This window comes from Monopterus albus, unplaced genomic scaffold (assembly GCF_001952655.1).
Source record: "Monopterus albus unplaced genomic scaffold, M_albus_1.0 scaffold45.1, whole genome shotgun sequence".
In the NCBI taxonomy this organism is placed as follows: domain Eukaryota; kingdom Metazoa; phylum Chordata; class Actinopteri; order Synbranchiformes; family Synbranchidae; genus Monopterus; species Monopterus albus.
In genome coordinates, this window is record NW_018127925.1 from 2414370 (window position 1) to 2427370 (window position 13001).

Consider the following 13001-nt stretch of genomic DNA (forward strand, 5'->3'; position numbering starts at 1 on the left):
GACGCCATATGCACGCCTTCACTGGTCGACCCACTTCTGGCAGGACAGACTGTTCTGCCGCCTCTATCTGAAGTTTGGGGGAATCTGAAATTCTCTTCCCAACAAACTAGTTTGTTTGTCATAGCAATCGTCCAGCACATTCGGGTGAACATGTGGAGATGGATCTTATGAAGTTATTTGGCACTGTTATCGCCGTGTTGTTCCACCCTGGATCCGCTTCTAAAATAAATGGTAAGAATTTACCCCTTAAGAATAAAACACACATTTTAAACTCTGCTGAATGAGGTGGGGGATTTTTTTTCAAAGTAAGACATGTTTTAACCGATAAAGTGTTTTGTTTGTTTGTCTGCATTCCACGCATGCAGGGCATTTGTTGTAAAGCAAATCTTATATTTGTGTTTTCGATAGTTTAAAGGACTTGCAAAGTTTTTACCAGGCTGATCACGCAGACGCGTTTATGTGCGTTATCGCGGTCAATCTCCCCAGCACGGAGCCAGATGTGGTGATAAATGAACGTCGATGGGAGTGTTTACGATCATGGGCTATATTTGGAACGAGGAGGACACATAGTTGCTTTCATAACAGCTTTAATGCTGTTATAAAATAAACATATCACTAATAGTAATAGACCAGTATAAAGATAACACTGCTAAGAGGAATGAAAATGGCAGCATTCATTTTTCTATTAGCTACCAAAGTATGCCCAGATCAGAGCAACTTATTTTACAGGCTTCCATTATGCTGCTTATGGAGATGAAGTCAGCAATAGATCACACAGGGAATAAGTCTGAGAGTGTTCATTAGTTTACTGCCTGGTTTCCGACCATAACAGGGATCACCATACAGGATCATTACATATAACAAATAAAAAACTAAATATTGCAACAGTTTTATGTTGCAATATTTAGTCCAGAAAAGGAAAAATGTTTTTTTTTCCTACATCACAATCTCATGTTCTCAACTCCTCTATGCAGGCTGTTATGATGTCATGAGGAGGTCACGGGTAGATGTGACCTTACATTAAGGGCTCGCAAGTCCATAAAAGTTAAGGGCCACTGGGCTATTGTCTACTATGTGTATACTAGCTGCCATATTTATAAAACATGCCTTTAGACAATCAAGATTAATTTATTGTGAAACTCAATAAAATAAGTTAATTCAGTCAGTATTAATGCACTCACTGTGTCACCTCAGCAAACCACTGCACTTCAGTGATGTTCAGACTTAATTTTTCTTTTCACTCTGTGTCACAGGGCACTACAGCATCAAAACTGTTTTGATTGGCTCAAGACCAGTGCAGAAAAAACGTTGTAAAGCCTTTAAAATATAGGTTTTTATATTAATTTCACCACCATATAGTTTACTCTACAAATGTTGCAGAAAAATGTGACTTTGGCAAAGCAATGCAGCCCACAAATTGTGGTTCCTAATTTATCCAGGGTACTGTAAGATGTTTATAATCTTCCTGCTATGTGCTTGCTACAGCAAGTCTTCAGAAAACAAACAAACACACACTTATCATCTTTTTATCTCCTTGATACTGACTGTGCTGTCCAGGCCAAAGGATCTGTCGGCGTGGGACAGAGCGCCCATGCTACAAGGTGTCCTACATCCAGGACAGCAGGCGGAGGCTGACCTTTGAGGAGGCCAGGCAGGCCTGTAGGTTGGATGGAGGCGAGCTGCTCAGCATTGAAACAGAAAGCGAGCAGCGACTTATAGAAAGGTTCATAAAGCAGCTACAGGCTGGAGATGGAGACTTCTGGATTGGGCTCCGTCGAGGCCCACAGCGCTACAGGGCAGGGACCACAAGCCCAGGTTGCCCCTCGCAGTATTATTGGCTAGATGGAAGCAAGGCTAAGTTCAGGTGTTTATATTTCTTTTTTTTTTTTTACATTTCACTACTTATACGATTGTATTAAATGCTTGTGTAAATGTGATAGAGGGTCCACAGTCCTCAGTCCACAGTTATCAAGAATAAGGAAACTGACGATGTAGTAAAATTGTCCAGTCTAAATGTTAAAAGGAGCCTGAACTTGTGCATCTTATTTGGTGTAGGAACTGGCATTGGGATGAGCCATCATGTGGTGGTGAAATGTGTGTGGTTTTGTACCACCAACCCTCTATACCACCTGATGAAGGTCATTTCCTGTTCCAGTGGAATGACGACAACTGCAACTCCAAGAACAACTTTGTCTGCAAATACCCAGAAAGTGAGCCAGCAGACACATACACACACACTGTGCTGTTGTACCGGCTGTGCAGTGCTGGGAGTTACTAGCACTCTCAGTTTTGTTTGGTTTTTGAACCCACAAAATATAAATTTTAATTTCCAAAGACCGTTACCAAAACATGGCCATTGCTGTCAACAGCTAGCACTAAACACTCAATATGCAGTTTTAATGTTGGTTGCCTGGATACAGATGTAATGCTTGTGTTTTTATCAACCTAACAGATTATATCTGCCTGTGTTTAAGGTGTACCTCATACTTTAAAGGCGTATTAACTAAGATTTTACACATTGTCTGATAAATCAAGTGAAAGTGGGACAGGACATGGTGTCTCTCAGCTATACCAGTTATTGGAGTCATTACTCCAGCTTCTCTACCCCATGTTATCCAGTCCCTAAATTAACCCCACCTGCCACCTAGCAAAGATTATGAGAAATATTTATCAAGCTGTGAGTAGTTATTTCACACAGCCAGTCACAGAGGACCTCTTGTTAGTTAAAAGTCTGAAACAGTGGCTGCCAGACAGAAGAGGCCATGTTCTTTTGCACAGAGTAGGACAAAGAAAGATTAACATCAGTTTGGTTTTTTGAGAGGAGCATTAAAAACAGCCAAAGGACTCAAATTAATTCAGATGTGGGATTCTTCCTTCTGAATGCGTTAGCATCTAAAGCTAATGTCAAGGTCAAAGTGTTTATTTGTCATATGCACAGTTAGGAAACGTGTTTCCCTGTACAATGAAATTCTTATTTTGCTGTCCACATGAATGCCACAAAATACAAATGAAATATAAAGTAGATGAATAAGTAACACAAAATCTAAGGCACTTTAAGCAGCAAATGCAGAAATATAATAAAAATATATAAGAATGTAATAAGGGAGTGTATGCTGCATGGGAGCTGTATGTGCAGTAGTCAACGGTCAATGTGCAATTATGCATGTGCAAACTGAGAATGTAAACAGTGCAGGTCGACAGTACATGACATGATGTGTTTGTTTTGGTAACATTAGCAGCCTAGCCTGATCATGACTTTACTATTGTATTTAATAAGTGAATCAGCATTTAACAAACCTGGGTGAGTGACTATATAAGGCTAATTTATTTACTTTCTCTGTTTTAACAGAAAAAGTACCCGTTTTTACAGAAGAAGGGAAGACAGCACATGCAGGTACAACATACAACATACTGTAGTTAGATCCAGAAAAATCACAATAAATCACCAAATAATTATTTTTAACAGTTTTATATGTATTTTATCAGCTTCCTTTTTTGTACATCAAAAACCTCTAGTGGTCAAAATGTATGAAGGGATTAGATTGTTTACATTATACTGTAGATTTTTTTTAAGTACAACTAATAGGTCTGACAAAAATGAATGAATGAATGCTCAAAACTTGTACAATATATCCTACATATTCTGAAAAACTAAATTACATAGAGATGCATGTGATCATATAATCTAATAAGAAAGATATGCACACAGGGAAATACAAACAATTATAAGCACAATACATGGAATTTATTATATACAGCGCTTGTTTTGTAATTGCTCCAGTTCCATCTCTGAGGCCAAACCTATTCACAACTACAGGAAGTGATGAAAGGATAAAAATAGAACTACCTGAGTCATCAGGTAAGAAGACAAAAGGAAATGTCATATTTTATTCTTGAGGCCAGTTAATGTCCTCTGTGTTTTAAAATTAACATCACAATGTGCCCTAACTATTCATGGATAAAGGTCATGTTAAAGAATTTATGTTACTGTGCTTTTTTTGTTGCAGTATCTTTCTCAGACACCCTGCATGTTTCCTACATCCTTTATGCAATTATTCCTGCTCTACTGCTGTTGCTGTTTGCAGCTGGTGGGTTCCTCTGCTACAGACAGCATGCTAAGAGGTAAAATCAGGAAAGTATAAACTGTTATACAAAAAACCATACTGTATACTTAAACCTGAGAACAATGTAAAACATTGTGTTTCTGGATGCAAAAAAATAAACAGCATATTAAAGGACAAGGTCGGTCATTTTCTGTATTTTCACCATTCTCAGTACAGAGACTAAAACCAACAATGAATTGCCTCTAGTTACAGTTAAGTTAATGTCTGTCAGGCTCCATCCTGGATCAGTTCAGAAATGCCTAAAAGCACATCAGTGACATGTTTCTTCATTACGAAACAGAAAACCCAAATATTTGTTAAAAAGTTTGCCCCAGAAGTTACTAAAGGTCATTATTTTTTACAGCACATTTTTTAGCTGCACATGTGCGAGAGCTGTGTGAAAACATGAGGAGCTGGTGGCCTGTAAGAAAGCAGAGAGCTCACACGGAGTCAGAATGACCAACCTTATCATTTAAAGTGCTCATGGCCTTCTCATTTTACTCATTTCCATCCATTTAATGTTTAATCTTGGGTACCTCTAGATTAGCTTTGTGCCCCTCATAACTTCAAATAGTCTGGAATTATTTCAGAATGATAAAACCAGAGAGCGTCTTCTGCTATTGGTGTTGTGTTGTAAGTGGACAGTACAACGAACCTCAACAGCATGAATTAATTTCTCCTACATAGATAATTAAACAACAGTATATGTACCGATGAAAAGAGATGTATAACACTGAACGGGTACTCTAAGCAGGTAATGGAGAAACCCCATATTTTAACTGGCATAATGCAGACATGGTAACTTCGCCAGCCTTACAACAATTCTCTCCAACATTACAGAAACCAGGCATTAACAGACATGCAATGTATGTTTTTTTAAACTTACCATTAAGTCCCACTGAGTAGTGGAAACATCACTCCCTTTCAAGTAACTCCAAGGTCGGTAAATCCAACCAGTGGTCACTGTGTCTTCTCCCACATGACCACATACCGTCCCAAAGTATTGAAATTAATTCCAACAGGTAGTGTAGCGCCGGTAATAACATCATGGATTGTTAATCCTGCTTGTTAACCAGCAACACATCACATCACATGACAGACACACTGGCCTCAAGCAGTCAAAACAAACAGGTACTGTGTTCTGGGGGAATTCAGCGTTGATGAGCTGATCATTCACCGCCACGGGGGCTTCACTGGCAGCTGTTTGTAGGTTAGACCCAGTCAGGTAAAACAGCAAGTCCCTGTACAGGAGCATTCCTGGACATGCTGTAACCTCAGGCTCTGTATTTTTTTTCAACACCCTCTGGTTACAGTGGAGCAGGAGGAGGTAAAATATATTAACAAAACCACATGCAGTCAAAAATTTCTGCTTTTACAATGGCACCGTGGATGTCTTCTTTTTTTTTTTTTAAATAAGCTTTATTAAAAATACACATAACAAGGCAATATAACATTTTGCCAATATGGTGGGGCACCGGTGGATGTCAGGCAAGCTCACATAATCACACAATGGCCTGGATTTTATGCCCATTCAAGGAAATTCTTAAACTATCACATAATATTTAATTTTGTTAGAAAAAAAAGTTTCGCAAGCGAGAGTTTGCAAGATGTGTATAACCCAAGTTACTTTTCTATAGAAGTACTAGAACACCTCATTTTTTGAGCTTTAGGTCATGTCTAAGATGATAATTCAATGTTGTAGCATTGTAGATACAGTGGGTACGGAAAGTATTCAGACCCCCTTAAATTTTTCACTCTGTTATATTGCAGCCATATGCTTAAATCATTTAAGTTCATTTTTTTCCTCATTAATGTACACACAGCACCCCATATTGACAGAAAAACACAGAATTTTTGACATTTTTGCAGATTTATTAAAAAAGAAAAACTGAAATATCACATGGTCATAAGTATTCAGACCCTTTGCTCAGTATTTAGTAGAAGCACCCTTTTGAGCTAATACAGCCATGAGTCTTTTTGGGAATGATGCAACAAGTTTTTCACACCTGCATTTGGGGATCCTCTGCCATTCGTCCTTGCAGATCCTCTCCAGTTCTGTCAGGTTGGATGGTAAACGTTGGTGGACAGCCATTTTCAGGTCTCTCCAGAGATGCTCAATTGGGTTTAAGTCAGGGCTCTGGCTGGGCCATTCAAGAACAGTCATGGAGTTGTTGTGAAGCCACTCCTTCGTTATTTTAGCTGTGTGCTTAGGGTCATTGTCTTGTTGGAAGGTGAACCTTTGGCCCAGTCTGAAGTCTTGAGCACTCTGGAGAAGGTTTTCGTCCAGGATATCCCTGTACTTGGCCGCATTCATCCTTCCCTTGATTGCAATCAGTTGTCCTGTCCTTGTTGCTGAAAAACACCCCCATAGCATGATGCTGCCACCACCATGCTTCACTGTTGGGACTGTATTGGACAGGTGATGAGCAGTGCCTGGTTTTCTCCACACGTACCACTTAGAATTAAGGCCAAAAAGTTCTATCTTGGTCTCATCAGACCAGAGAATCTTATTTCTCACCATCTTGGAGTCCTTCAGGTGTTTTTTAGCAAACTCCATGCAGACTTTCATGTGTCTTGCACTGAGGAGAGGCTTCCGTCGGGCCACTCTGCCATAAAGCCCCGACTGGTGGAGGGCTGCAGTGATGATTGACTTTCTACAACTTTCTCCCATCTCCCGACTGCATCTCTGGAGCTCAGCCACAGTCATCTTTGGGTTCTTGTGTACCTCTCTCACCAAGGCTATTCTACCCCGATAGATCAGTTTGGCCGGACAGCCAGCTCTAGGAAGGGTTCTGGTCGTCCCAAATGTCTTCCATTTAAGGATTATGGAGGCCACTGTGCTCTTAGGAACCTTAAGTGCAGCAGAAATTTTTTTGTAACCTTGGCCAGATCTGTGCCTTGCCACAATTCTGTCTCTGAGCTCTTCAGGCAGTTCCTTTGACCTCATGATTCTCATTTGCTCTGACATGCACTGTGAGCTGTAGGGTCTTATATAGACAGGTGTGTGGCTTTCCTAATCACGTCCAATCAGTATAATCAAACACAGTTCGACTCAAATGAAGGTGTAGAACCATCTCAGGGATGATCAGAAGAAATGGACAGCACCTAAGTTAAATATATGAATGTCACAGCAAAGGGTCTGAATACTTATGACCATGTGATATTTCAGTTTTTCTTTTTTAATAAATCTGCAAAAATGTCAAAAATTCTGTGTTTTTCTGTCAATATGGGGTGCTGTGTGTACATTAATGAGGAAAAAAATTAACTTAAATGATTTTAGCATATGGCTGCAATATAACAAAGAGTGAAAAATTTAAGGGGGTCTGAATACTTTCCGTACCCACTGTAAGTCAGAAAACAAGGAAAAGCAGGCCATGGGCTTTTTAAGTACTTAAAGCATCTTTTTTTTGCAGAGGAAGTTGATATTTTGGTGCATTTGTGGAATATATCTTTTACAGTATATATAACTCATCAAATTCCATGGCCTGTAAAATATTAATTTTACTGTCTCCCTTTAAGAGATGTTATGATTACACCACTGTGTTATTTTTAATATCATTTTCAGGAGAAAGCCAGAAACAGAGCTCTCTCCCAGCGGATCAAAACAGTGGATGTCAACAGCAGCTTCACCTTGCCCCATACAAGGACCTTACGCCTTCAGCGACATCACCAAACTGTCTCACACTGCTCTGGATAGCAGCATGTCAGAAGGCATCATGACAAAGTGCTCTAGGGCTCCTTTCCAGACTTCCCAGTGTGACGATTATGAGAATGTGTCATGCACGGACAAGGCGAGCGTCTTTGTGACCAACGACATTTATGAGACCTGCAGAGCTCAAAGCCAGCAGTGCCACAGTCAGACTGGTTGGGTGGAAAATGAGATCTATGGATAACGCTGTTGATGTCTCTCTGGTGTTTGTCCCTCCAACCTATACGGTATATGGTTGCTTGTTCCTTCCATCTCATATGACCCATGGGAGCATCTCCTGAAATAGTGCTCCTACACTGGCAAGCGGAACTGTTAGAACTCCTGTGTGCAAGTCCTTTACAAGTTAATGAGTGTGACCCAGCTAGACAGAGGCAAAGCAAGGGAAGGCCAGTTCATTTATATAGCACATTTTTGTACACAAAGGCAATTCAAAGTGCTTAACATAATGCACACAAATAGATAAAACATTAAACACAAATTAAAAGCAACAGTTACACGACAGCACAAAGTATCAACATGCAGCTGTTGAGACCTAGTACTTTTCGAATAGCTGTGGCAGACTGTGGATTCTTTCTGTTCTCAGTATACTTTGTACCCCTTTTCATTAGTCTTCCCAAGATTAACCTTTGAGTAAATTGCACCGGAGGCGGGGGTACTTTCTTCCGAAAAATTTCACAGTCTGCTAAACAGTCCTATAACTTGTACGACAGCTGTGGCAGACTGCGGATTCTCTCTGTTCTCAATATACCTTGTACCCTTTTTCCTGAGTCTTCTCAAGACTAACCTCTGAGTACTTTTAATGCAAGAGATGGGTGTACTTTCTTATTTAACAGGTACCTTTAGATTCCCTAGCAGCCTGTGATCTGTCCTATTTACTCGTCAGTCATACACCTGTAGTCCTACTATAGTGAAGAATCTTTCTGTTTCTTCTCCACTCATAGTGCTTTTTTTATTCATTGAGTTGCCTCTGATTCCCTAGCAATCCCAGACTTGCCCTAGTAATTCGTCAGAGAAACATGAAGTTCTCCATCTCCCTCTTACTGTACACCTTACTGATTACATTTGTAGCACAGGATTACTAAACATGTCATTGTTGGGCCTAGTTTTCAGTTATTTGAAGATAGAGCTATCTATTATGTGTATCTCCAGTGCTAAGTCCTGAACATCCAGCATCTAAAGTCAGAAAAAAAAGTTGGATTATGCTTCCAGTAGAGTTTCCAAAAGTGTTTTATAGTATGGTTCCATTATTTAGGCCCCGAACTTTCCAAATCCACGGCAATATAGTTCTCAAATTGCTGATCAGATCTGAGCATGACATACTGTACCTTTGGATTCAAGAGTAGATGGGTTATACAAATCAATGAATATATAGTTAATACATGTTATTATTATACAACACAAAAGTCTACAGCTATGCTAGTGGTGCTGTGAGGCAGCACTGAGGCACAGTGGTGCTTGAGCTACATGCATCAGCATGATAACATGCTCAGGTTTTACAGGTATAATGATTACCATGTTCACCATCTTCATCAGTATGCTAACATTAGCTAATTAAGGCTAAACAGGAAATACAGCTGAGGCTGATGGGAAGGTTTTGTAGATATTTCATATTAAATAGGTAAGAAGCCAGGGGATCATTAGAGTCATAACAAAAACAAAAAACAACAACAAATAACAAAAAAATTCTAATATATCTCAAGTTTATTTAATATATTTTATTATTAAAAATCCTTCAATATCAATCAGTTACAAATCTCATGAGATTTAAAGCATGACAGTTATGTCAGAACTATAAGAAAATAAATTTTTATTACATTTGTCTTGAATCCTGTTTTTTCCTTTGTCTAGCTTTAACCATAACATCTGACAAACTACGTAACGTCAAAGCAGGTTTTGGTTTCAAAAAGGCATTTTGTTGGTGCAGTAGTGATGCTGCGTTTATTGTGGTGAATTTCATAAGTGCAAATGTTAAGGACTCAGGCATGGTTACTCATCTTGTAAACAGTCTAAAATTAAACTACTCAGTCGTTTTCCAATAACCTCACCGGAAATTGTGAGACACAAGAACAGAATTATTCCATTGGCTCTCTACTGCTGTGGCGTTGTCCTCTAGAGGAACGATTGCGACCTTTTTCTTTAAAGCTGATGAGTGGTGTCAAGCCCTGTGTAAGGCTTCCTCTTCGGACAGTACATGTGGAAACAGTGATGACAGAGCTCTGCCGACTCCAGTAAACCTCAAAGCTGTGGGCTTTCCCAGTTCCACCTGACTGTGTGAGAAACTCAGCCCTCTCACTAATCTAACAGTACAATAAGCAATTCTGAATATGTCATGGATTTACTTGTCAGTGTGTTCCTGTAAAACCATATGTTTGTCTTGTAAATGTGTAAAATTATCCTAGCTGTACATTACTGAATACAAATGTTGTTTCTAAATATGTAGTGAGTGAGCTGCTGGGTCTGTGTCCTGGAAAGATGTAGCAAGAGTAAGGAGAAGCTGAGTGTGTTCTTGGAGAATGTTAGACAGGAAATGCCAAAAGCACATCTGGAACTCTTACATTCAGGAAGTCTATGCGTGACAGCGTAGGCCTTCAGAGCACTGCTCGACCTGCCCACTTAGCAATCCTCTGCTCTCTGTTAGACTGCATGGGCTTATAGAACCACCACTGGGTGTGAGCATGTGATACATCTCAAACATGACAACATTTCTGGGTACTAAATAAAGTTACAAGATACTGTGGTTGCATTCCTTATTTAATAATAATATAGTATATTCTTTTATTACTAGAAGTGTGCAGGGGAGTGTCTTTGAAACATTTGATGTATATAGCCTATGCAAAATGCTTGTTTCTAATAGTCCTAACTGAGACCAGCTTTTAAATGGAAATTGTAAACATTAGATGCCAAGACTCGGGAGTAGGAAGGGTTAATTGGGTGAAGAGTAAGGTTGTGGATATTTTAAGCATCACAAAACACAACTGGATCAGAGGGAAAGAAAGTGGAAGAGTTGTAGGATTAACCCATACACTACAGCAGAGTGCATAATTGCACACTCTCTGCATTATATTATGTTCCTGTTGTATATTTATTAGCTTCCTTCACCTGCTGCTTTAAAGTGCCTTAGATTTGTGTTACTGCCTATTTAGGTTTGTGTTGTTGCTCATCTAGTTTATATTTAACTTGTTTTATGTGGCATTCATGTGGACGGCAAAGTAAGAATTTCATTGTACAGGGAAACACGTTTCGTAACTGTGCATATGACAAACACTTTGACCTTGACCTTTGACCTTGACTAAGGTAAAGGGAAACATATAGACGATTGGAAAGCTACTGGACTGCTACTCCCAAGTCTTGGAATCTTAACCTGCCTTTGCTTCGTTTTTTTATTTTTGCCAACAGATGGCGCTGTTATGTAGCTGACCAAAGTGTTTTTGTTGCTGATAAAATGTCTGGTTTCACAAGAGGTCTTGCATGTTACATTATATAAGTGTATATACATTATGATATATTACTATGGGAATTGTAATGACCATTGCATTTTGTGATTGGATTATATAACTAAAAGCAGACATGATAAGGAATGTTTTCATTTCATTGGCAAAATATTGTTTTGTTAAAATCTACTTTTTCCATTCATTCTTGCACAGCACGTTAGTATGAGGTATACACGTGTCAGTTTCGTGCAGCTGTGGAATAAATTTTACCATTGTCCCTGCGTTTTTCACCTGCAGTCGACAAAAGCGCACGTACCACCTGCATGGCAAACTTCAAAGTTACCTATTAGTGCAATCAAGGAGGGCAGACAAGCAAACAGGTTTCAGAATAGCAATTTTACCAGTTGACGTAAGAGGTGGGTCTAGTTGTCTTGGCAACCAATTGGCACTGAAGTGTGGAGCGGCTCTGAGGCCCCGCCCCCTGTACAAATACCCCTATGGCTTTGACGTCAATAGACGTCAACCCGAAAACATGATGCCTCTTTGCAAGTCAACTCGTGTTCCCTGTAGCTGATAGAGGCGCCTCGATCTGAAATGTTATAGCTCTATTGTACTGGAGGACGCGTGACAAACCCCGGGCTCAGCAAATGGCCTGCTTCGTACCGCCGCACTGACGGAGAGTGCCGCCACATTGACGTTTAAGCTGGCAGGGTGACACAGAAATCAACTTTGTCTATTTTTAATGGACACACTTATTCGATCTTTGAAGTTGATGTGTTGGAAGCAGGAAAAACAGACAAGTTTAAAGGATCTGAGTGACTTTGACCAGGGCCAGAGTGCCCCCGTGTGTCCCTGCTCGTCTGGCTACCTCCTGCTCTTCCACAAACAGACCCTTTTAGAACAGCATGGTCATGGCTGACAGTGTCCAGAAACCGCTGATCCGGGGTCCGGTCCGAGTGGGCTTCTACGACATCGAGCGCACTTTAGGAAAGGGCAATTTCGCTGTCGTGAAGCTGGCCCGACACCGGATAACCAAGACCGAGGTGAGTGTGTTGGTGAATAAGTTAGCCTGAAAGCTAACTTAGGCTGCAGTTCAGCTGAGTTACATAACTTTTGTGCACGAGTTGACACTCCAGATACTCACAGCAGGTACCGAAATGCTGTTTACATCATGCACTAATAGAAACTTGGATCAGGTGACTGCTCTCGGGGCACTTGGCTGCACCAGTACGAGCAACAGCTGGTGTGTTTGAATCGTGTAGGTACAGGAGCAATGACAGTCTGCACGTTCACCCCCTCAGCTAACATCACTGCCAGTAAGAGATCTGACCACCAGAGCTGCTGGGAAACGAAAACTGTAAACATGCATGTTTTCTTTCCAGAGCCAGACCAGCACCATACACCTGCACTCCTTTTGGTAGTGACCCAGACAGTGCCATGGTGATTCAGTGGTTTCTTGTGCCAGCATTGCAGAGAGTTCTGTGAGGAGTATGATATGCCAGCCAGAGCCCTGTAATCGGAAAGCAAAGTGTTCTGCACACTTGCATGCACTGACACTGCTCTGGGGTCTTGGTGTAGTTTGGAGAGGGTTTGATATTACAGACACTGCACAAGCTCAGACGATGCAGCATGAACACAGATGGAACAGGGTTTTTTTTTTTCTGAGTGTATTTAGAGCTTTATGTGAGCTCTGTGCCTTTCATAGGCAGTACCAGTGAGTGCCATGACTTTCTATTGTAATGACAGAGACACAGGGAT

At 40.4% G+C, this 13001-nt stretch overlaps 2 protein-coding genes across 5 annotated transcripts in view; both read left to right on the forward strand.

Moving 5' to 3' along the window:
- The first annotated feature begins 19 nt into the window (after positions 1-19).
- Positions 20-11055, forward strand: laynb (layilin b). Its single transcript, XM_020600235.1, has 7 exons — positions 20-231; positions 1558-1864; positions 2056-2210; positions 3350-3394; positions 3782-3859; positions 4008-4122; positions 7669-11055. Exons 1-7 carry the CDS (start codon positions 159-161, stop codon positions 7994-7996), a joined length of 1101 nt encoding a protein of 366 aa, XP_020455891.1. The 5' UTR covers positions 20-158; the 3' UTR covers positions 7997-11055.
- Positions 11056-12088: 1033 nt separating this feature from the next.
- The window catches only part of sik2b (salt-inducible kinase 2b), a 47806-nt gene continuing 46893 nt past the window's right edge, over positions 12089-13001 (forward strand). For all 4 annotated transcript variants that reach the window (XM_020600098.1, XM_020600099.1, XM_020600100.1 and 1 more), the window contains exon 1: positions 12089-12286. In XM_020600098.1, coding sequence (XP_020455754.1) covers positions 12149-12286 — 138 coding nt within the window. In that variant the 5' untranslated portion in view covers positions 12089-12148. The remainder of the gene's footprint in view (positions 12287-13001) is intronic.

Bases quoted from the DNA above. Each gene is read 5' to 3' on its own strand.
- laynb (XM_020600235.1), top strand. From the start codon at position 159: ATGGATCTTATGAAGTTATTTGGCACTGTTATCGCCGTGTTGTTCCAC. The intron at 2,211-3,349 runs GTGAGCCAGCAG...CTGTTTTAACAG, and splicing joins TGTCTGCAAATACCCAGAAA to AAAAAGTACCCGTTTTTACA. The intron at 4,123-7,668 runs GTAAAATCAGGA...TATCATTTTCAG, and splicing joins TACAGACAGCATGCTAAGAG to GAGAAAGCCAGAAACAGAGC.